Consider the following 26,083-nt stretch of genomic DNA (forward strand, 5'->3'; position numbering starts at 1 on the left):
TAATTTATTAAATACAGCATAGTACACTCATGTTGATAATGTGCATATACTGATACTTTAACAATAGCCATTTTTTAATTTAAAATCTTATTGCTGTACATGTTAATCTGTCGTTTTACTTCATCTTTACATGTAGAGTACAAAATGAAATGCAGCATCCTATGAAGAACATATCCTTTGTGCTACAGAAGACAAAAGTTGAGGACATGATGATGCCACTGAGACACGTGCTACTCGATGGACACGGCAGAACAAACAGACATCAAAAAAATCCCTCATGCTTGTGTCATGGACGCCAACTCATACGCGGTAGCCAGTCACTTAATCATCGTTGGCGAAACAAAAACCCAGTTGTTATGTACACTGTCTGTCCTATAGGCGTAACCTTCATTCACATCACTGAAACTACCACCCTTAGACTTACATACATGACTATAACAACCACCGACATTGACACAAATACCTCATGGTCCACATACTGCTCTGTTCAGCGTCTGGGATATACTTTCATATATCAAATGAAATGAAGTGCATTGCATTAAGGAATTAGAGGCATGATAGTATCAACTAAAATAGTGCAAGTTCACATTCCTTGTCATTATGATTTTTTTTATCATACATTTGTAAAACTATTTGGTGCATGTAAAGGTAGAATGTGTGAAAGTAAAAGTGCATGCAGAAGGTTAAAGGAGGGAGTGGTTCGACAGTTTGGAAAATAAGCAAATCTGTGTTCTCGTGGAGAGCAAAAAGATCAATACCACTGTGATGTCTGTTAAAAATGAAGCACTGCGTTAGCTTAGCATAAAGAACAGAAACAAAAGGAAACGGTGGTCAAAAGGAAGCAAAATCCAACGACTTGCACTGACAGGCTGTTTAGAGTGGCTGTATTATAATTTCCCAGATGATTGTGAACTATATCCCATGCAATGGATATATGAAACAGTCCATCTGGCATGTATATTGTTTTGTATCCTGATTTAGTGGAACTTCTTAAGTGTCTTTGCATGATATCCAAATAAAATCCTAATTTATCTCACCCTGGAGTCAGTCAGTGCGTGCATGTTGAGCTAAGTTTAAAGCTTGATAACAACATTCAGTTGGACTGTTGTCCTTGCACCAGTAAAAGCAGAATCAAGTAAAACAAATTTGGCTAAAATGTCTGACTCAACTATGGTGATTGATGGCATACCCCCTTTTTATTAATTACAATGCTATTTTTTTGTCTAAGAGAGAAAATATGGACAACTTTCCAGCTCTATTTTTAATTTCAGTCTTAGTCTTAGGGATAAAATATTTAGTTGTAGTCACATTTTAGTAATTTCTACCCTTTGTAGTTTTAGTCAACAAACACTTAGAAACGTTTTAGTCCATAAAAAATTGTTACATTGTAGTAAAAAAATTCCACTTAGCCTGAATCTGGTGCCAAACGATACTTGTGTTTTCTATGTACTTTGCAAAACCTGGGATCCCTGCTTTCTACAGCTGAGAGGTAAGAGGTAGAAGTGCTATAGATGGATTGACAGGATTTACCTGCAGCACAGAAATATTCTGTATTTTTATTGTCCAGCGAAAACTAAATTGCATTTTAGTCACATTTTAGTTTCCTTGTTGAAAACTAAACTTACTCTTTGTTTCTGAGTTTTTGTCATCAATGATCTATCTTTAGCTGGCCTTAGTCTAAGTCTTGTCTTTCTCGTAGAAAAAGATATTTGGGGATATTCTTTCTCCATGTTTTTTGTCTCTCTTCAGCTATCCTATCTAAATAAAGGCAGAAAAGCACCAAAAACGATCTTCATAAAAGGTAGTCAGTTAACATTTTTTTTATATAGACTACAAAATTAACACTGGTGTTTTTCCATTTGTCCAAAACTGTATGGGTCTCATTCTAGAAGTTGCCCATCGATAGCTTAATTTTTTCTTCCCTGCTTTTGCTTTATATTCCTTTGACTTTAAGGTCAACGCCTGGAACTGTAGAGCATGCACAGCACGCCTCAGGCCCTTAAGGTCTGATCGAGGTATACACATGCAAGGATTAGACTATCAACTACATCATCTAGGTTTGTTAATCTGACCTCAGAAATTCCATTTAGTAATAGTTCTGTCAGTGTGACATGTTTACTGTATTTGGAAATTTCAGTTTTGTGCTTTCACAATAAAAAGGGTTTTTCTAACTGCATGTAACCCTGAGATCTGCTTCTGCCATACGCTATAGGTGTTTTAAAATAACATTCACAAAAAACATGGGCAAAAGAAAAAGTTAATTTATGCTTGTTTCTAGTCAATACTGTTATGTGTGTATTAGGAGTCAACAGGTTGAGCAGTACATGATTGCTCTATGGTTAATACCCTATTTTAGAAGTGAGTGCAGACATAAAATAGAGGGGGATTTTATATGTGGATATGGACAGTTTTGTACAACTTTATCTAAACTTATGTGCTCTTGACAGAGTTTTGGAAACAGGTCTGGGACATTTAGCATTTACTCTTTTTCCTAATTTGCAGCCTTTTCAGACTGAATTTATAATGCACAAATTGAAAATGTGGATAGAAACCCTAACGCAGGTGCTCTCAAGTCTATTTAAGGCCTCCCTGCTTAAAAGCCCAACATCTTCTGATTGGTAAACTGTTCGGAACTTTGCCAGTGGGAGAACAAGGAGTTACAGCAGCACGACAGAAAATATGTTTTTTAAAGCAAACAGAGATATGAACACTAATAAATTACTGTGATGCAAGTTTATCTACTTATTGAAACTTAGGCAAAGTGTGGACATCTGGCATTGTAACAATACACAGCAAAAACTAGCAATTTTTTTTGTCTAGCTTCAAGTCTGAATATCTAATTATACTAATTGCAAGCCACATTTACCCAGCAGGGCCAGATGAATATGATATTTTAAGATGTAAAGGCCTGATTTGATTAGAACAAAGTATCCAACAATGGGCTGTGCAAATTCAACTTGAGTATCTTTATGCTAAGCTAGACTTCAGGCTGCTGCACACTATAAACTCAAAATGAAAGCCTTGATGATCATTTGTCTCTCCACAAGAAAACAAAAAACTATTGTTCCCACAGTATGACACTACAATATTAAAGAAAAAGAAGCAAACTTAAATATCATCTACCTTAAAACCAAATAAGAATGATTAACAATACAGAACTACACAGAAAGGAGAGGAATATGAGTAAATAAAGACAATCCCTGAGGGCTAAAATCCTACTAAAATGAGCACTGAAAGATGCTTCATGGACATAGATGATTGATCTTCCATGTACAGTACATGTGTAACTGCAAATAATTGCACAAGGTAAAAGCAGGGCTTTTTTTTGCAAGCTAATGCGACTAACAAAGATGGGCACAGATTCAGCTTTTCAACAGCAACATGAGCAGCTCTGCTAGTTTTTTTAGATGCATTCAATGATTACATACAATGAGTTTTAAACTGTATGGAATAAATAAATGGACGCTGAATGCAACACAAACGCTGCATTCAATAAGATGTGCCTTTCGTATAAGAAAGATTTTTTTGCTTGTGGCAGGAGGAAGAATGGGACAGAAGGAATGAAGGCAAAGATTGAAAAAGTCAATGGAAGGAAGGAAATAAGCAGAATAGGATTAGTTAGAGAGGGAAGGCACAAATGATGGACAGGAAAGGATGAAAGAGGGAAAAAGGTCAAAGGACAAAAGGCGAAAGAATAAAAATTGAATTATAAATCAAGTAAAGGAGGGAATGCAGCAGTAAAAGGAAGATGGACGGCATAAATGGAAGAAAAGATTAAAGGAAAGGAGGAAACAGAGAGGAAGGAAAACTGGAGGAACACTTTGTTGAACTCTCTTATCAGGAAAGGTCTTTGAGCCGGCTGCCCTGTTCGATGACTGCCTTAGCAAACTGTCTGAAGACTCGGTCCATGTAAGTGCTCTGGCGAGGCCATAGGCCCTCCAGGAAACCAATATGGCCGCCGTGACAAGTTATGAGCAGGGCCAGGTTTGGATTCTGCTTCACTGCTTCCACTGGAATGGCTGGAATAGAAACAAAGGATAAGAATTATGGTTTGTTAATTTATGGTTTATGATCTGTGGACCTCATTGCCTAGTCGGTCAGCCAGAACACGTAATGCTTGTAATTGTCTGAAATGTTTACTGCAGTAGCAAAAGTCATCAACTCCTTGCAGATTTATTTTATATGCATATATTTCTGAAGTGATGATAGTATCTTAAACCCTTCAGTTGGAGCCTGCTGGGGTGGTGGGGTTGAAAGAAAAAGCGCAGCACTGATGAGGGTTAAGAGCAGACATGACAGAAGGAGAAACTGGAGGTCTTATACAGACAGCCAATTAGGAGAAGGTTTTTCAGCTGACTGAAATTGAAACACATCATGTCTGGCTAGCTTGCTTGAAATCTTTACCTAATAATCTGAAAAGGTTTGATCTAGTGAGCTCTCCTTGTGTGGATAACCTCTAAGATTATTTGGGACTTACCATGAGACGGTGAGAAGACATCATCGGCAGCGTTGAGACACAGCATTGGCACCTGCACAGACTTTAGCCTGTGGACAGGACTGGCATCGTGGTAGTAGTCATCATTGGTAGGATAGCCGAACATTATGGAGGTGAACCTCTCATCAAACTCTCGAATGGTCTTTGCCTGTAGGGCCACAGTAAATTGATTAAATGTTGGCTACTTTGTTTTTAATTAGATTAGCATTTGTGGCTTAGGGTCACTGAAAATAATACCGACCTTCATGACATGATCAATGTCGTAACACTTTTCGAGCACTGGTCTGTGTCTAGGGGGAAATTAAAAATGAAACTGTCACACACTGCTGTTAGGTTAAGTGATTTGCTTCTGAAAATGTCTGACAAGGTTTAAATAAAAGAAAACAATAATTAAGGTCAACTTCCATAGCAGTATCATGGCAACATTACTATGATTTTAAAGCAAGACCATTTGGAAATGCTTATTAACCCTATTTGAAGGGGATTAGTATGGCATGGGGTCCTCTGATAATTTAAAATAACTGCAGATGCTGTCTGTTTTTAATCCTGTGCAAATTGAATGGTCTGATTTGTGAATCAAAAATTGTGGGGCTAATTGACCAACATATTTCAGCAAACATAGAAGTCCTCTGATAATAGCAATCCAATCTGATTCAACATCCCAGTATTTTTTTAATATATTGTATCATTATTGTTTTCAAAGTGGGCTACATATGCATGACAAAAATTTCATATGAAAATGGAAAAATATATCTGTCTTCACTGTTTGCATGAAATAGTGTTTTAGACGCTAGATTTGAAATAGGTTCCAGAGAGCAAGCTTTTTAAAATACAACTATTTTGGTTTCCATGTAAAGTTGGCAATGGGTTCTCCCCTTGGGGGGCAAGAAGTGATTTCTACATGGGGAAACGCTGCTAAAAGGCCATATTTTGAGCTGTTCTCGAAGATGCCAAATGTTCAAAGTGCAAAAATCTAAAATTTATTAATTCTTAAACTACTTTTGTGTCCTGAAAGTAGTGAAACATTCAGGCAAAAAAGTTGGAAAAAAACCTCTTTGTGAAATGGCAGCAGGCAGGAATTAAAAACAAGCCTTTGTCTAAAGCCTGGAAGAGTGATGCCACACACACTCTTGTTTAATTTTCACAAAGCAGTCTGGTTTAGTTCTGTACAGTTTTGGCATGATGTGGCACATTAAGCCCTGATCTTGCCTGTTTTTCTTCAGCTGATGAGCAGCCAGTCTCACTCACTGTGAAATCTGTCTCTTAAAGAGATCCAGACCAAGGAAACTACCACTTAAACAGAAGCTAGCTACCATGGCTCATATCTAAAGCTCATTCATGAACGGCACATCAGCACTCAGTTGCTTATCCCACAAGGTTTATTCAGTTGATAGAACAATATCAAGATTCAATTAAAAGGTCCTCAGCTAGCCTCTTAGCTCAACACAAGACTCCTCTAGACTCTTGTCTCCCTTTTTAGATAGACAATGCTAGGAAGTCTGCCAGATTTAGTAAACTGGAAGTTCATCACCTTCACACCAGCTTAATTGGTTAAACCGTGGGGAAAAAAAATCACTGTTTTGTACTGTGTAGGGATTGTAATCGACATATGCAGAAATTTTCTGATAATTGCAGCTTACAGGTCCATTCATTCCTAACAGCTGTCCCCCACATCCTGACCCCCAATAGACATTCAGGATTACGTGACTGCAAATAACTAAAGACCAAGACTTTTTGCACACGCGCATTACGGTTCCGGTCAGTATCCATGAGCAAGTGGGTGGACATAAATAACAACTACAGACTCCAAAATTCTGTTTGTGCTTCTCACACCCATTTGAAAGAAACATTGTGTGTTGGCAATTTCTGTTTGTTTACACCTCATTGCTCTGTAGAAGGAAGCGTAGGTACACAGCACGTGTTGTTTCACACACCACCAGCTACTGACCTGGCATGTACAACAGTGTTTTTGGTCATTTTGTACAGCTGTGTTTCTGGCAGTTGTTATCAAAATGTTTCTATCTAAATGCAGAAATGTCTCTAAATTTACAACAACAAAAAAAAAAAAACAATTCTGTTTTCAGTGGACCCTTGTCGGGTAAATGTAGCTTGGATTTTGCTGATCTTTTATCTGGCTGAGGTAAATAGAGTCTGCATACAATAAGAAAGAGGGTTGACAAGATTTTGGGTGCAAAATCAGATGGCTCTTCTCGCTACAGAGCATGGAGACCCATTAGCAGAGAGTCAGCTACAATCAGTCAGCCAAAACTGATGTAAAAGAATAATGAGATGGATGGCATGTTTTACACCATGAGGTAAGGAACATTTTCTATCTTTAAACTAGCTCAACCTACCGGTAAATGCTTTTACAGCTGTAACAGTTTGGGTACATTAAGGAGTTGAAACCTGAAAAATATATGATACACCATATTGTCTTTTGTGTAGATTATTTTTTGTTGCTTTACTACTAATTCACCTGCAAATACACTTTCCAATCAAATCTCTAAATACTGAAAGGGGGGTAGGCTCTATGCAAACTGTGTTACCAAGTTTAGTTAAGCAACTTAAAAAATGTTATAGTCATGTAGTGTTTCTATCAGTAATGTCAACAAATCACTGAATTACAGACTTTGCCTGTCCAATGTAAATGTGCCACAGAAAACACTGACATTGGGAGACAATTCCTAAATTACCAGAGGGGTCCTCAGGCAATACTAATCCCATGTGAATATTGACTGTTTGCCAATTTTTAGAGGTATTTAATTTTAAATTCCCTCTCTCACAAATAAACAAAACAACAGAAGTCTGTTTCATCCCGATATTAAAAAAAACAAAACAAAACCCAGTCAACATGTAAAAACCCCAACCCCAGCTATCCAAGCTCCCACAACGTTTAGCACCGAATTAGCATCTGTGTTAATCCTGCTCTGACTCGCCCTGACCTGTGCACAGAGGCTTGCAGGCAGCTTGTGAGGTAGGAGTTGAAGAGGAAGCGGTCCAGGGGTTTTTCCAGTGAAGCCGTGCACTCAAACACATCCCAGCCAGCTGAGAAGACCACCACCCCTTTCAGACACGTTTCCCGGCCCTTGCGACCCAAGTAGTTGGCAAGCATCATCCTGGTTTGGGAGAGGGGGCAAGAGGAAGGGACAGATGGGTAAAAATAGGGATTGGGACATGTTCCATTTCTGACCAATCCTTCGCTTCACGGGATTAATGCTGTGCAGTATAAAAAAAACAACTTCTTCTGTGATTGGGACCATATTTAAACCTACCCCGGCCAATGGTAGATGTTTATAAATGTTAAAGAAACGTTAAATATATTGAAAAATATTTGATCATCTTTAGGTTTCATGTTTTATAGTGCAACTTTCCAGTCACTGACAAGCATCTAAAGATGTCTTAGAAGAGGTTAGAAGCATCTCCAGAGCTAAAAAAAAAAAAAAAAAAAAAAAGTCCAGTCAGCTGTTAGTGAGTGGCTTCATTACCCTCCCATTGATACTCCAGCAGCCATGATGGGAGCAGCTTCATGATTCTTGTGGATGTGCTCAATGACAGTCTCCAGATCCTCCGTGTTGGCGGCACAGTAGGTCCTCGGGGTCTGGATGGGATAAGAAGAAAATACAATGAATAAAGTTAAAGAGTGGCAAAAAATGGGTTAAAAGTCACAAAAAAGGGCCAAAAAAAGCAAGGGATTAAGAAATGAAAAATTGGGAGAACATAGACAGTATGAATGGTGAAAAGAAGTTAAAAAGTGGCAAAAATGGGTTAAAAGGTGCAAAAATGGACACCTTTTTTTTGCAAGAATACATGAGAAGAGGGAGAAATGTGCAGAATTTGGATCTGAATGCATTTATGAAAGAGAGCAATGAGGTTTTTCTGAAGATACACTGAGATTTTTTTTTGCTGTGCAATGAGATATTCAACTACAATTGCTAGGCCTCTATATTTTAACCATTGCTGCCATCCACATTGTGTATAAACAACGTTAGAAAATGATAAATAAGATAACAGATGCAAAACGCTATCATGAAGAAAATTAAGATAAAGGTTGTTCCTTTTTTAAAACATATTTTGGGCATTTTGCCTTTATTTTGATAGGACATTTGAAGTGAGACAGGAAACATTGGCTGAGAGAATGGGGAAGACATGCACCTAACACTGCAGAGGAATCGATTCCACCACCAGTGTGTCAAAGACTATAGCCTCTGTTCATGGGTGCCTGCTGCACTAACCAAGCTAAACTGGCCTGGGTTGGTCATTATTGATCCAAAGACAACACAAGGATTAATTAATACCAATCATCAAATTAACAGAGATTGTCTTGTTTTCAGACATACACATGAAAATAAAAAGTAGGGTGTACTGAGAAATTCATAAACCTCCATCTTCATTTTTATGGAGACTACTTTAAAACATGGGCAATTATTCCTCCTGTTGAATATTTGCTGAATTCAACTTTGGTTAAAAGTCACAACTAGATAAATCATTGGAAGTGACAGAAAACTATATTAAAGGAAAAAAAGACTCATGAAAAGTGAAACTTGAACTTTGAGCATCCTGTACCCCATTAGTTGAATATTAATAGACATATACAGTAACAAGCTGTCATATAGTATAGTAGGCAGGTGTGAGATACAAAGACATGACTCATACAGGGTCTAAAGATAGAAGTGTTCACGTGGACACAAAGAGCTTATAGATAATGTGACAGAGGCATGCGGACCTTTGTTTAAGTCAGGAGAGATAGGAGTCAACCTACAGATGCTTTCACTGTCAGGCTGCATTTGTTCCTTTCTCAGCTTATGGTGTTTTCTATCATTATGGAAGATTACGACTGATGTTATCTGCTGCTGTTGTACATTAGTGTAACATGCTTTAAAAAGTCAAGTCCATTAGCAATATATACAGTATGGAAAAACAAACAAAAGCCACAGAAGAGTCTATTAGTCACAAAAAGAACATACATCACCTTTTTCATAACCTTTATTTCATATATTTTTGCTTTCCACAATTAAAAAACAAGATCGTCATAATTAGATGATTACTGTGCTGCGTGCTGTTTCATAATTGTCCATAGGTTTGGTCATGTGGTTAACGGTTTGTTCTTTTGTTTCTTAAATGTTATCATATAGCATTATTTTATACATGTATGTGTTTCTACTCATTTATTCCTGTACTGCTTGTTTTTTCAGAGTCTAGGTTCAATAAATGCATATTATGCAGATGGGTAACCCGACCCTAGGATTTGGGGGACAGCTATTAGGAATGAATGGTAACAGAGGAAAGTTAGTACTTCAAAGCTCTAATTGGACCTGTACGCTTCAATTATCATCAGAAAAATTCTACATACAGTGCTTAACAAATTTATTAGACCACCTCTCATATTTGTCTCAGAGAACATCCAGCATCATGAAGTGCTTTAATTCGGACTCTTTCATTTTCAGTGAGCTGTCAACGTTTTACCATTTTGAACAGGAATGAGGAATTTCAAACTGAATTCACCTTTTTATACCCAAATTTGAGCCGGCTCACTGGGCTTCTCTGAGAAGTCAGAAATTAACCAAGCATAACATTCAACCACTAAAACTAATTTTTCTGTTCAGGAATACAAGTAAATAACTACAATTTGACATATTAATCAAGAAATAATAATGTGCTTTACTTTTTTTCAGTTTTTTTGTAAATCAGTAAATTTGAAAATTCATGGATAACAATAATAATATTTTAGCATTAAAAATATCATTTCAGTTAAAGAGCTTCAACATATTGGTGTATTAACCATTGCTGAAACATAAAAAAAATGATTGTGGTGATTACCAATGCTGTTAATTTAGGGCAGCTGTGGTATAAACGTTACTTTGGGTGGTGGTCTAATAAATTTGTTAAGCACTGTATATTGAGTATGATTCCGATAGTTTACAAAAAAACTGTTTTTTGCCACAGTTCAAGAGATTTACTGGGCATGAAGGCGATCAATATCACAAATTATTCAGTCCTACAGACCTTTGAGTATCTAGTGTCCATCTAGCCAGATGAAGGGACACAAGAATCTTGAGGAGTCTTGTACTGAGCTAAGAGGCTAGCTGAGCCCCTTACAATTGAAAAGGTGATAGACCATCAAAACAATAAACCTTGTGGGAAAAGAGACTGAGTGATAATGAGCCATTCACTGACGATTCTGTGCTAAAAATCGGCTCTTAAATGTGAGCCACAGTAGCTAGCTTTCAAAGGAGTAGTGTGCTAGGTGTGCACCTTTAACATGTAAAAAATTCCTCATTTTGTCACAAACAGGCCTTCAATTGAAACTATAAACTGAAAAAAGTTGTGTGGTTAGCAACCTTGTAAAGTTGTGCCACTCATTAACTAGCCTGTGTTCTACAAAATTGCTCTTTCATGTACAGTCACTGGAAAAAGTATGTGAACCCTTTGAGATTTCTTGGATTTCTGAATAAATTGGTCATCAAATGTGTTCTGATCTTCATCTAATTCACAACAATAGACAAATACAGTCTGCTTAAACTAATAATGCACAAAAAATGATATGTTTTCATGTTTTTATTGAACAAACCATGTAAGCATTCACAGTGCAGGGTGGAAAAAGTATGTGAACCCCTAGGCTAATGACTGGTTGACCCTCCGTTGGCAGCAATAACCTCAACCAAACGTTTCCTATAGTTGCAGATCAGACCTGCACAACGGTCAGGAGGAATTTTGGACCATTCCTTTTTGCAAAACTGTTTCAGTTCAGCAATATTATTCAAATTATTCACTCTCTTGAGATCATGCCACAGCATCTCAATCGGGTTGAGGTCAGGACTCTGACTGGGCCACTCCAGAAGGCGTATTTTCTTCTGTTGAAGCCATTCTGTTGTTGATTTACTTCTATGCTTTGGGTCGTTGTCCTGTTGGATCACCCATCCTCTGTTGAGCTTCAGTTGGCGGACAGATGGTCTCAAGTTTTCCTCCAAAATGTCTTGATAAAACTGGGAATTCATTTTTCCATCAATGACAGCAATCCGTCCAGGCCCTGAGACAGCAAAGCAGCCCCAAACCATGATGACCCCTCCACCATATTTCACAGTTGGGATGAGGTTTTGATGTTGGTGTGCTGTGCCTTTTTTTCTCCACACATAGTGTTGTGTGTTCCTTCCAAACAACTCAATTTTGGTTTCATCTATGGACAGAATATTTTGCCAGTAGTGCTGTGGAATATCCAGGTGCTCTTTTGTAAACTTCAAATGTGCTGCAATGTTTTTTTTGGACAGCATTCTTGTTTAATGTTTTACTTATTGTAGATTTGTCAACACAAATGTTGGCATATGCCAGAGATTTCTGTAAGTCTTTAGCTGACACTCTAGGATTCTTCTTCACCTCATTGAGCATTCTGCACTGTGCTCTTGCAGTCATCTTTACAGGACAACCACACCTAGGGGAAGTAGCAACAGTGCTGAACTTTCTCCATTTGTAGACAGTCTGTCTTTACGTGGACACATGAACATCAAGGCTTTTAGAGATACTTTTGTAACCCTTTCCAGCTTCATGCAAGTTAACAATTCTTGATCATAGGTCTTCTGAGAGCTCTTTTGTGCCAGGCATGGTTCACATCAGGCAATGCTTCTTGAGAAGAGCAAATTCAAAACTGGTGTGTGTTTTTTATAGGGCAGGGCAGCTTTAACCAACACATCCAATCTCATCATATTGATTGGACTCCTGGTTGGCTGACTCCTGGCTCCAAGTAGCTCTTGGAGAAGTCATTAGCCTAGGGGTTCACATACTTTTTCCACCCTGCACTGTGAATGTTTAAATGGTTTGTTCAATAAAAACATGAAAACATATCATTTTTTGTGCATTATTAGTTTAAGCAGACTGTGTTTGTCTATTGCTGTGAATTAGATGAAAATCAGAGCACATTTTATGACCAATTTATGCAGAAATCCAAGAAATCTCAAAGGGTTCACATACTTTTTCTAGCGACTGTACATCACAGTAGCTAGCGCTCATTTGAGTGCCAGCTTCCTTTCCACCACCCTTTGTCATTGTTTAATCCACATTTAAAAAGCTAACCTGGCACCAAATGAAGAGCCGTTTGGGAGCCAGCCAGCCAGCTCTACTGAGCTGAGCCAAATGATCTAGATCACTCAAAAGAGACAGATTTCACATTACAACAAGAGAAGCTGGATGGACATCAGCTGAGGAAATACAGGTACGGTCAGGTTAATGTGCTAAACGGTGACAAACCTGTACTGAAAAAAACTGGATGGCTTTGTGAAAATTGACCATACACGAGGATTTTGTGTCACCACTAGTTCATGGAGGCTTTTTTTTTATTTCTACCTGCTGCTGTTTCTCTGTGAGTTTTTTAAAACCTTTTTATTTCTTTTTTGCCTGAATATTTCACTACTTTCAGGTATCTTAACAATAAAGAATGTTTATATTTTTGCAATTTGAATTCTTGGCATAGTCATAGAAAGCTCAAGTCATCTGCAAAGAATCTATACTATACTGAATGTGTTCTCACGTAATAAATATATGAATTTTATCACCTCCACCAAGGAAGTTATGTGATCAGCAGGGTTTGTTCGTTAGTTTGTTTGTTTATTTGCAACATAACTCAAAAAGTTATGGATGGATTTTGATGAAATTTTCAGGACGTGTCAGAAATGGTATAAGGAAGAAGTGATTAGATTTTGGGAGTGATCCGGATTACCATCTGCATCCAGAATTTTTTTTAAAGATTCCTTACTATTGGGAGATATGGCTAATGGTGGAGGTCTGCGCCCTCCGAGTGCTTTTCTAGTGTAAAATAATAATGAAATAAAATTCTGAATTTTAGCAAAATAATGAAACACAGTTTCATGCCCCATCTCATCTTTGTTGCAACACACAGTTGACAGTCTCATTCTTCTGTTATTATTAAAGAAACAATGATAAATCATTTGCCTTTGTTAAAAAAATAATCATGACGGAAAATATTGCTGGAATAGTAGCCAATGGTTGTACACTACTTTTCCCTGTGCACTGTGGGATACAGTGAGTGCACAATGGGGTACAGCTATGCCCCCTCAGAATCCGGTCAGCACTATAAAATGGAGTATTGACTGTATAGTGCACTATGTAGTAAATAGGATGTGATTTCAAGACTCACACAGTTAACACAGTTCAGGTGAACAATGTGACTTAACATAAGAAAGCAGGCCAGCTTAAACTGAAGGAGCCTATTGAAGAGTCTGATTTTTCAGGATGCTGTTGACTCTGCAGCTTTTCAAGGCCCTTCATTAAGATTCAAGCAGAAACTCAGGCAAAGTAAATTCTGTTTTTCTACTCTAGGAGTTTCTCTTTAAGGCCTAAGCAAGTTTTTGACTTTGTACTAAAAAAAAGAAACTCTTACAGACTACATTATAACACACAAAGGCATAAAACATATCTATATTCTTAAAATACCAAGACTTTTGGGAAAATTACAAAGATTTCACTTTTGGCAGAGGTAAGCATCTCCACTGGAATCTGCAACGTAATGGGCTTTTAACGAGGGTGGAAATAGGGCACTGGCACTCAGCACGGTCTTTGAGGCGGGGGGCATCTTTCACACAGTGGGTCAGTCTAAAGTGCTGGCCTTTTTCAACAATGGACGATATTCACACTGAGTGAACACAGAGAAAACAGTCAGAGGAGCGTACAAAAGCTGAATCATTCACATCAAATATAGAACAATTCCCTTCTTACCACCAACACTTGATACAGCGCCAAGGTTACAGGGTTTAAACATTTTTTCTTCTTCTAATCTGAGGACAGCTGAGATGACTAAATAGTCTATTTGACCCAGAATCAAACTGAGGGACACTTTGCATTTCTGTTACTTTTTTATGTGAGTTGAAATTGCAGCTGGGTGAACGACAGGAGGACAGATCAGGCGCAGATTCAGATTAACGCCCTCTAAGAGGAACTTTCGATTCTATCAGCTGCCATAAAGAGAGTGCCTGTGTTAGAAAGAGGGGATATACATACAGAGAGGGTGGAACGTTATCACAGTGGGCTTGCTAAGCACTATCAAAGCCCAGACCCGTCCTGTTGGCTAAATATGCCCGGGTGTCTAAAGGACGGATTAGGCCAGGTGTCAGACCAGCACATGCTCAACGAGGTCATATTTCTGTGGATTGGCATTAAAATACAGTATCAGTCCTGCAACTTAATCCCTGCTGTGCAACAACATTGTGTGTGCAGCGTCTGCTCAGGCTCCCTACGGGCTCTGTGACACGTGTGGCGCTGACATGCTCCATGCTGGCCGAAGCAGCGAAAAGGACAACTCAGCTGGGAGGCTGTCAGACTGACTAATGGGAGAAGCAACTGTCCTTAATAGTCCTTTACGTCCTGTGCACACGTCTGTCTTTCTGGATCTGGACAAGACGAATGAAGACATGAAACAACCAAGTGTGACAGGTTGAAACAGCACAATGTTGAATTCTTACCAGCAGTGTTTCACCAGACACCCCTCTATTGTTGAACACCACACATCTGAAACAGAAGGGGAAAAACACTCAGATTAATCATTTTATGTATTTCATGTACTATCTTTAGAAGTATTTTTTTAGCATTTTAAAACAAATTTTTGTCATACCTTATTTACAGCATGGAGCAATTCTTACAAGTGTCTTGATATGGGAATCAAATGTATGCTAAGATTGATGAAGATAAATGGGAAGTAATGTGGAACCGTACTAAAAACATATCAGTGTGTAACCATGCTAGATTGCTGCAGTTCAAAATCCTTCATCGCTTACAAATTTCTCCCCATAAGAGACATAAAATGAATCCCCAAACCTTACCTATGTGTCTAAAATGTAAAATTTCTGTTGGAACCTTTATTCACTGTGTGTGGCTCTGTCCTAAAATTCAGGCATACTGGATAGACATGTAAGATATGGAAAAAAATATTTAGTATGGTTTTGGATATGAATCCTCTTTGTTTACTGTTGGGATATGATATCCTTACATATACTGCAAGGAAGAACATTTTCTTGTCATGGATAAGCCATAACCCACCTTCCAAGGCAAACTGGCATAGGGTAATCATGGATTGTTTTTCTTTAGAATACCTTACATGTTTGCTTCATTCTACAAAAGGACGCTTTTTGAAAATATGGACTCCATACCTCCGTTTCTCGAATTCCACTTTTGCTTCAATACTGGCAACTACTTTGCTTGACTGACCATGGACGTTGCCCATGTGAACTGTACTGTACTGTCAGTTTATCTTGCCTTATTTGTATTTTTATTTTCTGCACTTTATATGTTTATTACCTTTGCCCACAATTATTGTATCAGCCATTGTCTTGCTGAGCTGTTTTTTTTTTTTTATTTTGTTCTTTCCTTGTTATTTGTAAAAGGAATACAATAAAACTCAATAAACATACTTGAGAAAAAAAATGTATGCAAAGAAATATACTTTATAGTGTTGATTTATATTTAAATGAGCACTGCTAGAGCAGTGTGGTCTGAAACCATGACTCAGAAGGAGGAGACTGCTCCAAAGTGCTTAGGCTGTGAAATACATATCTAACACTGTTACACAATGAGAAACATGCTGGAGCACATGTACAAAAGCATGCACTGAAGTCCAGTGATCCCCACTTAATGTGACAGCTTTTACACTTTTCAGGAATTCACATGTAGACGCTTTCTCTATGTAAGAACCTTGCTCAGATTAACACTTAACGTCGGAGATTATCTCAAGGAACTGTTCTTTGTACTTTTTTCCTTGTAAATTGTACTGTGTCAAGCTTTCAGTACTGAACTTCCTCTTTTGATCAAAACAGCTTCTATTCAAAAGAAAACAATGAACTTTTCATAGGTAAGGAAATTAGTTAAGCCACAGAAAAAAAGCTTTTAAAAGTACATAAAAACAGCTAAAAAGTATGGTAAAGAAGGGAAATGTTTAACATGATGAGGTACAAGTTGCAGATTACGTTTAGACTTGTCCACAAAGCTGTGTATTAGTTTTATAAATGAAAATGAGACATTTAAAAGAGAAGCAGTGTCCTTATCTTCAACCAACTCAATAAATGCTAAGGCCTAAGAAAATACACAGCTATATTTCATGGTCCTGGAGTGAAGATGAACATTTTCAAGCCAACTTTTTAAGATGTATTCTTGGGCTTTTTATGCTTCCATTGATAGAGAAGGACATTAAATAAAATCAGAAACATTAATGAGAGTGGGAGAGAGACATGTGGGAAATGGTGACGCTGGCCGAACTTTAACCTGGGCTGCCCTGGCATATGGTGCACAACTCAACCACCAGGCCATCAGCACCCGTCAAGCCATCTAGACGTGACTGAAAATTTTGATACGGTTACATAAAGTTAAGAAAATTCAGTCTTTTAAAATTTGCTGTATCAGCAAAAATACTCTGTTCAAGGGGACATACGCAAAAAAATCACTTTTTCAGGCTTTTCTTACACTAATCCACAATCCCCTCAAGTACCAGAAAAATCCATTCCCTCTCCCCCTCCCTTTCTCCATCTTTCAGAAAATGTGTGCTGAAACAAGCCATTCTCAGATTGTACATCTAGTGACCTCACTGGGGGCCTAAGCACCCGCCCCCAGGTTTGGTTGGCCCTCCTTAACTTACCATTTAAAGTCACAGACACAGAAATGGCTCATTCTGAGAAGGGCTGAAACAGAGGGGGTTTTAGACATGCAAAAATACACTACTGGAGTGTTTTTTCAGCAATAAACTTCACAGGCATGTTTTGGGGACCTGTGAGAACAATATAAACTTGTCTTAAAAGGGTAAAATATGTTACCTTTAATATCTTCCCCATATTTTTCATTTTTGTGTTAGACATTGGTGATGCACAGATGCATCGGTTTAACAAATTGATATTGGTAAATTTTGACCTTGTTTACAAACATAAGCCAAATGATGTAGCATTAATAGATATCATTTCTCAGTGTTTACCTGTCATGTTCAGTCAAGTTTATGAATGATGAGTGATGATGAATGGAATATCTGGCTGCTTGTAAAGGGCAGAAAAAGAACTGTTGTATAAGCTCTGATCTGATCTCATGGCAAAAATAGAAATATGTTGACATACTAGGGGTGTTAAAAAAAAAGAAACATCTGTATTGTGTCAGCTAAATTGTTAATTCAAACATCAATAACAGGGCATCTGTATCAGACGTTTATTAATTTGATTAAAGATTTGTTTCAAAATCCTTCCTCTATGCCAAGTTTTTTAAAAGGTAAGATATTATCAGTCACCTTTAATCAGGGAAGAATGCACATTGATTTATCAACAATCATACAACCTCAAAATTAAAAAGTATGACTAATATTTGAAAAAAAAAGGATGATAAAATTAAGGAGACTGTGTATTAATAAATTGGCCTCAATTTCATGTTTTTATAAAATAAGACAATCCTAAAAAGAATTGTAGCAAAATCATGTCAAAGACCTGGCATCTGTAACGTGGTTTATCCTATTCTGGTTACGGGAAAAAAGGGGACGCTTTTTCTGGATAGAAAAAGTTATGAGTGCTGTGGTCCATGCAGAATACATTTTTTGAGTAAGGAAGTATGTCTAATGAAAAGGCGTTGCCGTAGTTATTGAACTAACAGTATCATGATATGAATTATACAGTTAATTAAATGTTTAATTATATTTCTAAACTTCAGGTTATGAGAAGAGGAAGAGCTTTTAATTATATATTAAAAGCTAGAACTGCTATTTCTTTAAAACACAAAAAATATTTAATTTTTTTCTGAAAAGGTTGCAGAAAACATTATTTCTGGACCAAAATTATTTCAACTTCAGGCATTTGTAGTTGTCCTTGATCATATTTTAATATCTTTGAAGTCTGAGTACAATATGGACGACGGCTGCTCAGTTATGGCAACAAATTATAATTACTATTATTTTGATCAATATTTAGATCACGATAATTAAATACAATTACTATCTGATCTTACATCTGGTGCATGAATTTCAAATAACTAAATAAATCATTGAACAAGTCATTGTCATCTGCTTATAAACTGAGTGTTAAAAACCTTTTCATTGGGCGCAAATGACCAAATAGTTAAGGTCGCGGTCCATGTACACAGGTGGCCCTTGTTCAAGAGTGGCTCCTTTCCAGCATGTCTCTCCATACTCTCTCATCCCTGTTTCTGACTCTATCCACTGACCTCTTCTCTAAATAAAGACATGAAAAGCTTAAAAAATAAATCTAAAAAAATTACTTTCATAAGGATCGACAAGAATGGTTGAAGAGCTGTGTGCTCAATTAAGAGTGAATTACATTTATGTTGTTGTTCATGATGTGCAAACTGAACTCTTTCATTGCCCGCTCACCAGAACTATGAATATTTGGGCATTCAGATACAACACTGCAAACACACACTGAGCTGTAAAGAGGGGGAGGTACATTCTGTTTACCAATCATGATAAAACAAGCACAACGTGGCAGAGTAACTTACTTGATTTTCTCATTTTTCTGAATGTGGGAGGTTAAAATTAGAATTGAAAGTAAGACTTAGTTAATTGCTCAGCACTACCATTGGCTCTGGGAAAAGACATTGATCCGACACATTTTTGAGACAAAATAACTTAAAGCACCAATATTTTTTTATCATGTATTCGGACAAAATCCCAGTGAAACTAAAACCACTATGTAACTAACAGATTTGTCAATTAACCAATAACCATTTAGCTCATTTAATAATAAGTGTGAAATAACAGCTTTGGCTTTGTTTTGTTGTATGTTATGTAAACTCAATGTCTTTTGTTAGTTAACCACTCTGGCACTACTCCTGGGGCTCTTGATTACTTGACTGATGAAGAACATAACCAGCATTTCCACCAATGACGTGAATATTTATTAATTTCACCCTCAAACTGCAAATTGCTAACCTGGCACGTCAGATGGATTTGTTTCACACATCCATCTGGAAAACCACTCATACACAGCGTTTGGGAAAGAGCAGAGCCTTTGAAAAAAACTCAGAGGGTGATTGGATGAACGTTCTGTCTGTCACATCTTTAAGAGCCAATCAGAGCAACAAAACACGTGATGTAGCTGCCAGCGAGCTGTGCGCCTACCGAAGGAGTAAACTCCTTTAGAGCTGCATAACGTGAACCACGGCAACTGTAGACATGTCAGTACACAACTTTTAAGTAAAGTCGTACTTTATTCATTCCTAAAGGGAAATTCATAGTTTACACTCTGTTGTTGTTTTTACATATTACACACATATTGGGTGATGGCCCTGCTGCTCTTTGTTAAGCGCTGCCATGAATTGTTGGGGAGTTCAGTGCCTTGCTCAAGGGCACTTCTACAGTGCTCAGGATGTGATGGAACCTCTCCAGCTACCAGGCCAGGGTCCAGCTGTGCTCCCACTGGGACTTGAGCCAACGACCTTCCGCTCTCCAGCCCAATTCCTTCCAGACTGAGCTACTGCCGCCCCCCCTTTTGTCGTTTTTGAAAAGAAAACAACTCACTGCTGTTCTTTGTTCTTCTTTTAACGAAGAAATGTCATCAAGTTCTGATAAAACTGGAGCTTTAGCTGCATCCATGCTAATGTCTTGCACCAGCCTCTTGCTGCTGCTCACTTACGTCACAACTCCGCTTCACCCAAAAGTACTGCCCCTTGACACTGATTGGTCCTGTCACTTTCTAACTGGGCCCAAACGGTTCAGGCGGTAGCTTTGCAAGATGGATTTGCCAGCGAGAAACGCAGAAATGGGCGTATCCATCTGCTCTGCAAGGTTAGCAAATTGCATCATGGTTAAAAACATGTGCACAAATATTTACAGCACTCTCAAGTTCTAGTCAGCTGACGCTTGTTGTTTTTTTGTTGTCACAACAAGTTACCAACTTTGCATGTTCAACAGAACACGGTGGCCTAAATTCATTTAAACAAATGTTCCCTACTTTTTGAAAAACTGAAGTGGGAATATGATGAGGTGTGCAGAAAAGGGCCAGCTGTGTGAAGAGCATTGTGTTTGTACTGCAGAGCAAAGGCATCTCCTCTCCCCTCATCTCTCGCCAGTCATCTATTATCTGTTGGAGTCAGACTTGCAGTTTCTATCGGAGAAGCTCAGCAGCAGGGCGGGGCTGGATGGGGGTGTTGGACTAAGAGGACACAGGAGGTGGTGGTAGCGTGGGGTGAGTGGGTGCTGCTTAAACACACACTGCAGTATAGACTCGGAAGCTGGTCTGGGGCTAAGCTGCAAAGCTTGTACCGGGATAAGCTGTAATTCATTAAGCTACACAGACGGGGTGAGGGGTGAAAGATGCTGAGTTTGCCGGCTCTCTTCCCATGCCTTTCCCAAATCTGGGTGAAAGAATGAGCGCAGAGAAAGGGTCTATTGGAGAGGGAGAATGGGGGAGAAAACTGCCTCGACTGCAGCTCTTCTAGCTATGTTCTTGACAGAGAGCTTGGCTGCACACTTTATTTGTGCACATCACCTGAATTAACCCCAGTAGCCTGATGCATACATTATATAAAGTTACAGAACTGTAATGAAAGTGTGTGTCAGGTTTTGCCTCTTTATGATATTTGTAAGACTGCTGAGATATCCTGACTCTGATTCGACAAATTTTCTGCATGCTGTCACTGTGAAATTAGAGCACGCACTACAGAGAGTGTCAGTTGTGTGATTTAGTGCCCTGTGTTTGTCCCTCAGCCCTGGACCTCATCCAGGAGATCCTGCCAAGACCACCCACCTATAACCCAGATCCCGGCTCTGTTGGACCATGTGCAGGATGTAGGACTCTCGGCTGGTGCCGGTAAGACCAGGGAGGAGGAGGACAGTGGGCCTGGTGGCGGGGTCGGGATGAGCGAAGCTGTCGTCGTTGTCAAACCAATCCAAAGAGATCTGTCCTCCATCTGCTGCCTTAATGAGCTCACTGCAGAGAGAAGCCAGACACGCAACTCAGCAACCAGGACCTTTATCTTTATTTATCTATTCATTTACCTCATCTTAACACTATTGCGCCACACAAGACAATCTTGATACTAAAATAGATACAAAAAGTGGATAAATGCATATCTGCACTGAGTGATCATTAAAAACTCTCTGGTTCAAGTCTGCACAATTAATGCCCTCCGTTCAATTACAGGTAAGGCGATTACTTCATTGGATCTACATCAAGTGCTGCCAAAAGGGAATTGGATATGTGAGTACAACGATCACTGTCAGCTCCCTCCTTTCCCCAGTGATCATCTTGTCATTGTGCTTTGCAACACCACGCAGGTTAAAACAAGGAGGAGGGCACTGCACCACTAGGCTCTTATGATCAATCAATTTCCAGGCTATACAACCTCTTCCAGCAGATGAGGTCATTCAGTGCCAGCGCTATAGTGCGTTTTAAAGCCTGCAATGCACTCACACAAACACAAACGGCAGCAAGAGAGCCAGCCTGGCCGGCCAGTGGTAAAGACATCAGCATGAAATTACAGAACCTGCCATGAAATATGCACCCGAGGCAAGACTTTAAAGTCAGACCGGGCCAATCCTGAGTGACCAGCATGCATAGTGGGAGGAGACAAGGCGCTAATCCTTCGCTTGGACAATGAGATGAGTGGAATTTCACCCAGGCAGCCAATGACAAATAAGTCAGTTTGCACAGTGCCTGTCCTTGAGTCAACCTTAGGTAACTTCATTAGAAGGAGGGGGCGTCCTGTTGTCCCCCAAGGAAATATGATAACAATGCAGCAAATGTGACCATGTTGCAATGCTTTATAGCGGACACATGGACTATAGGGTTAATGAAGTCCCTTTGCATCATGGGATTATTATTCTCCTTGACAAAGGAGACCTTAGAAAGCAAAAGAAATGTGAATGTCCTCAGGACACACAAATAGCTCCACTAATAAATCAATTAAAGGTAAAAAAATAAATAAATAAATATAATTAAAAAAAAAAATAAAATAAAAATGACAGCATGTGTTATGACTGATGTGTCATCTTTTTATAATGTCTCTTAATTAAAGAAAATGTTTAGAAATGTAATTTTTTTTATTGGATTTTACTTTGAGTTGAGATTTTACGTTTAGTTTTTTATCTGTTTTGTTGGTATTCTGTGAACTGTCGTTTGCGCTCTTGTCTTTTTAACTGTTGTTTTTTATGTCACAAAGGCCACTGGTTCACAATTTTGCCAAGTTATTTTAACAATAAGGGAAAAAGGACAACTGTGGTAGTTACTTGAAGAAGTGAAAGCACATTTGATTAAACTGACTTGACCTTTCTATGAGTTACAAGATCAAAAACAAATCACATCACACAATTCATTAAGAACTTCTACTATACACACTTGTACATTACACCAAGCCAAAACTTACAAAAATTTACATATTTCAAAGTTAAAATTCTTGAAATAATTTATCTAAGAATTTAAAGTGTTTAATTAGGTTATAATGAAACTAAGTCCCTCTTAATTAAGTAACTGTAATCTGCTTTATGTACACAGGGGGCGAGGAATGCTGTGCCAATTAATCTTCAACAGAATGGACATTACCAGGGAGCAGGCAGGGCAGCCCTGAGCTGAACCCACAAAGGATCCCTTTCTATTGCTCTCTGAGCTTTTGCTAAGAACAGAACTGGGATTTGTTTCCAGTTGTGAAACTGGGAAGAAAGGAATGAAGAAATAGGCACTGACTAACCACGTGTGTAAAATCTCCAAATGACGCTTTTTACTGTTAGCATGGGAAATTCTGCGATGGCACTAAATTAATCTAGACCTCCTGAATGAGAAAGCTGTCATGTTCAATCTACATTTACTGTTAATATATCAAAAGTGGACATTCTTCTTTCCTTCTACGGGGGACTTTGAGTTTAACCACACATTTTAACCAGGTGAACTGTGTCTGTGGTTTTGTTGAGTGTGACTTACTTTCTGTAGATGACCCCAGGTTTGGCTGTGACAAACGGTCTCAGCAGAGTCTGGATGCGGCTTTCCCAGCACCAAAAGGTGGGGTAGTAGGTCTCTGACACTACAGGACATTGCTCCCTCAGAAACTGGTAGAACTTCTTGCCACCAGAGATGAGCTGTGGCTTCTGCAAAACAAAGAAAGACCATCAATGTAACATAATGTAACACGGCAGCAGTATCATCACTATAATAACACATTATTAAACTTTATTTACTGCAAAATAAAACTATTTCTAATATATTGCCTTAGTTGTTGTAGTGTCATTTTTAAACTTTACAGCAAATTAAACTGTGCTTATATGATGATTCTCAACACAAAAACAACACTAAACACACTAAAATATGTTTTTGATTTTTCTTTTATTAGTAATAATTGGTATTTAGTAGGGCTGTCAGCATTGTTTCATTAACTGTAAGGTGATTAACCCTTTAAGCGCTGATGTTCCCAATGCATTTTTATCTTTACCAGCAGGTAGAATTGCAACCGAATGAGATAAAGCAATAATTATTTTTGCATATAAAACCAGAGGAGCAACACTAACATATCACACGTTCTCTGTGTCCCAGAGTACTGTTTCCTTCCAGAAATATCCTTCTTTCTTTTGCAGAAATGTAGTAAAAAGTGCATACATCAAAAACAATGTACTATAATATAATCTGGACCCCTGCCATTCACAGCACTTCCTATTTCACATGCATGTGATAATGTATGATGATGTTTTGTCTCCACGAAATCTATTGCGTTGTTTTCTTGCAAGTCACGAGTCTCACTTGTTGTTGTTTCAACATGGTCTTCTGCAAACATTTGTATGCTCAAAAGTATCTGGCACACTTATAGATTTGATTGCACTACTGTAAATAGTTTATTTTTATAAACATGCTGTCTTTTTGCAAATTGAGCACAGTTTCATTTTATCTTTGTTTTAGCCCAATGGTAGATCATAATGGGTTAATGCCCAATATTAGTATGCTGATTGTTTAATGGCTAATTCATTTTTTAAGCATTCCAAATGCATTTTTACATAGGAAAACCTGACGCCAGCTGTCTTTACATGTTAAGGCTGTGAGATAATTATATTTATATCAGGGTTTCCACTTTTCACCAGGACTTTTCAGTGGCAGTTAAGCTGGTATGGCAAGGACACATCGTGCCAATACACCAATATGTTGATCTCCAAGAATTCAAAAGGACTGCAGACTGTGGCTGTAACCATGGACTCTAACATGCTTATAAATGATGATGAAATGCTTACAAATAGTGTAAATACACCTATAGATGTATAGCAGTTTCTTCTATAAGTACATTAAAATCATGACTTCAGCATTTCTAACCTAATTTTTCCTTTTATTTTCTCCAAACTTGCCTTTATTGTTGTTCTTTTATGAACAGCATTTTTAAATGCTCTGTGTTTGACATTGTGTTTAATTCTGTATATATTTGTGTGCAATTTGGGCTTAATACTTAGAAATACTATCAAAATAAATGATATGACTTGGGTTGATTACATGCTGCCTATTCTTAATACTATTGTAATTAAACTACCTTCACTATTTGATATGATCCTTAACCCAATTTAGCTCTTGCAGATAAAAAAATCCTTCTGCTTGGGAAACCTGGTAAGAAATGAGGAGGAAAAGGTATATCATTTTCTTTGAACATCCTGCTGTATGCACTTGAAGGTCTTTGTTTCACTTTACAGAGGTGTAAACAAAACAGGAAGCATTTGCCCTATATAATGAACATGAACTCTCTTATTAAGTCACTTCTCTTACAGCACTTTAGCTATAAATATAACCATGCAGATTTAGCATAATTTAGCATATTACTATGTACACCTATTGGAGAACACTGTGGGCATTCAGTTAGTTTGTTACACTGTAAGTCATATTCATGAAGAAAGGGGATTATATTGTTTTTAAGACGTCAAACATTATCTCTGTTCTGCTTATTAAATTTATGATACACATACTGAACTGTTAATACGACGTGAGCATAGCTCTTACTGTGCGCCCATTAGCATTACATAAAACCTTCAACCGGCGTTTTTAGCTAACATACAGTAACGTTAGCCTAGCTTCGTCAATGCAGACATCTAACTGTAACTCTTTTGTTGAGGATTTAATTTGATTACATAAGTGGTGCACGTGGATGTAACACTATATATGTCCATAACAGGTAAATATCCTGATTAAATTGTCTGTCTATGGCTGACACAGATCCCACATGTGCAGGCGTTAGCCCACTGGTGGACAGATGCTGCCAGATCGAAACCTCCATCAGTAAATGCACAGGTCTGTCTATGGACCATCATCACAGGCATGGCAACGACGAGGCGCCTTCATCAGGAGCACCGGTTTGAATTTAACGAGCCAAATGAGGCTCAAAATACCCATTCAGGTGTCATAAACCACAGATTTAATGTGCTTACCTTCGCTACTGAAATCAAATAGTAGCAGGTGTATGCAGCGCTAAAACCCAGCACCAGAGACAGTCCTACTCCCGAACCGAAAAATCCAACTTTCACTTGATTTTCCAAATAATGCGACAGGTCCCTTGTCAAAATGTTGAAATTGAAGTCCAGCGAGATCATTGCAAGGTCCCTGTTGTCACCCAGACTGTGAGGACAGCGGCCAGCTCGGTTGAAAGTCAGCTGTG

At 38.2% G+C, this 26,083-nt stretch overlaps 1 protein-coding gene across 1 annotated transcript; it reads right to left on the reverse strand.

The window, feature by feature from the left end:
• Positions 1-26,083, reverse strand: abhd3 (abhydrolase domain containing 3, phospholipase). Its single transcript, XM_041802553.1, has 9 exons — positions 25,857-26,083; positions 23,389-23,552; positions 21,220-21,402; positions 14,962-15,007; positions 7,981-8,093; positions 7,438-7,611; positions 4,737-4,785; positions 4,478-4,643; positions 1-4,019 (listed from the first exon to the last, which is right to left on the reverse strand). The coding sequence occupies exons 1-9, from the start codon at positions 26,016-26,018 to the stop codon at positions 3,838-3,840; spliced, it is 1,239 nt and encodes a 412-aa protein (XP_041658487.1). The 5' UTR covers positions 26,019-26,083; the 3' UTR covers positions 1-3,837.

The sequence above is a fragment of the Cheilinus undulatus genome, linkage group 13, assembly GCF_018320785.1.
Source record: "Cheilinus undulatus linkage group 13, ASM1832078v1, whole genome shotgun sequence".
In the NCBI taxonomy this organism is placed as follows: domain Eukaryota; kingdom Metazoa; phylum Chordata; class Actinopteri; order Labriformes; family Labridae; genus Cheilinus; species Cheilinus undulatus.

What these genes read in the sequence shown, in the direction of transcription:
- abhd3 (XM_041802553.1), bottom strand. Translation starts at nt 26,018, where the DNA reads ATGATCTCGCTGGACTTCAATTTCAACATTTTGACAAGGGACCTGTCG. An exon ending in CCTGGGGTCATCTACAGAAA is followed by an intron (nt 21,403 to 23,388) that starts GTAAGTCACACT and finishes TTCTCTCTGCAG; the next exon opens with TGAGCTCATTAAGGCAGCAG. An exon ending in TGTCTTCTCACCGTCTCATG is followed by an intron (nt 4,020 to 4,477) that starts GTAAGTCCCAAA and finishes TTTCTATTCCAG; the next exon opens with CCATTCCAGTGGAAGCAGTG.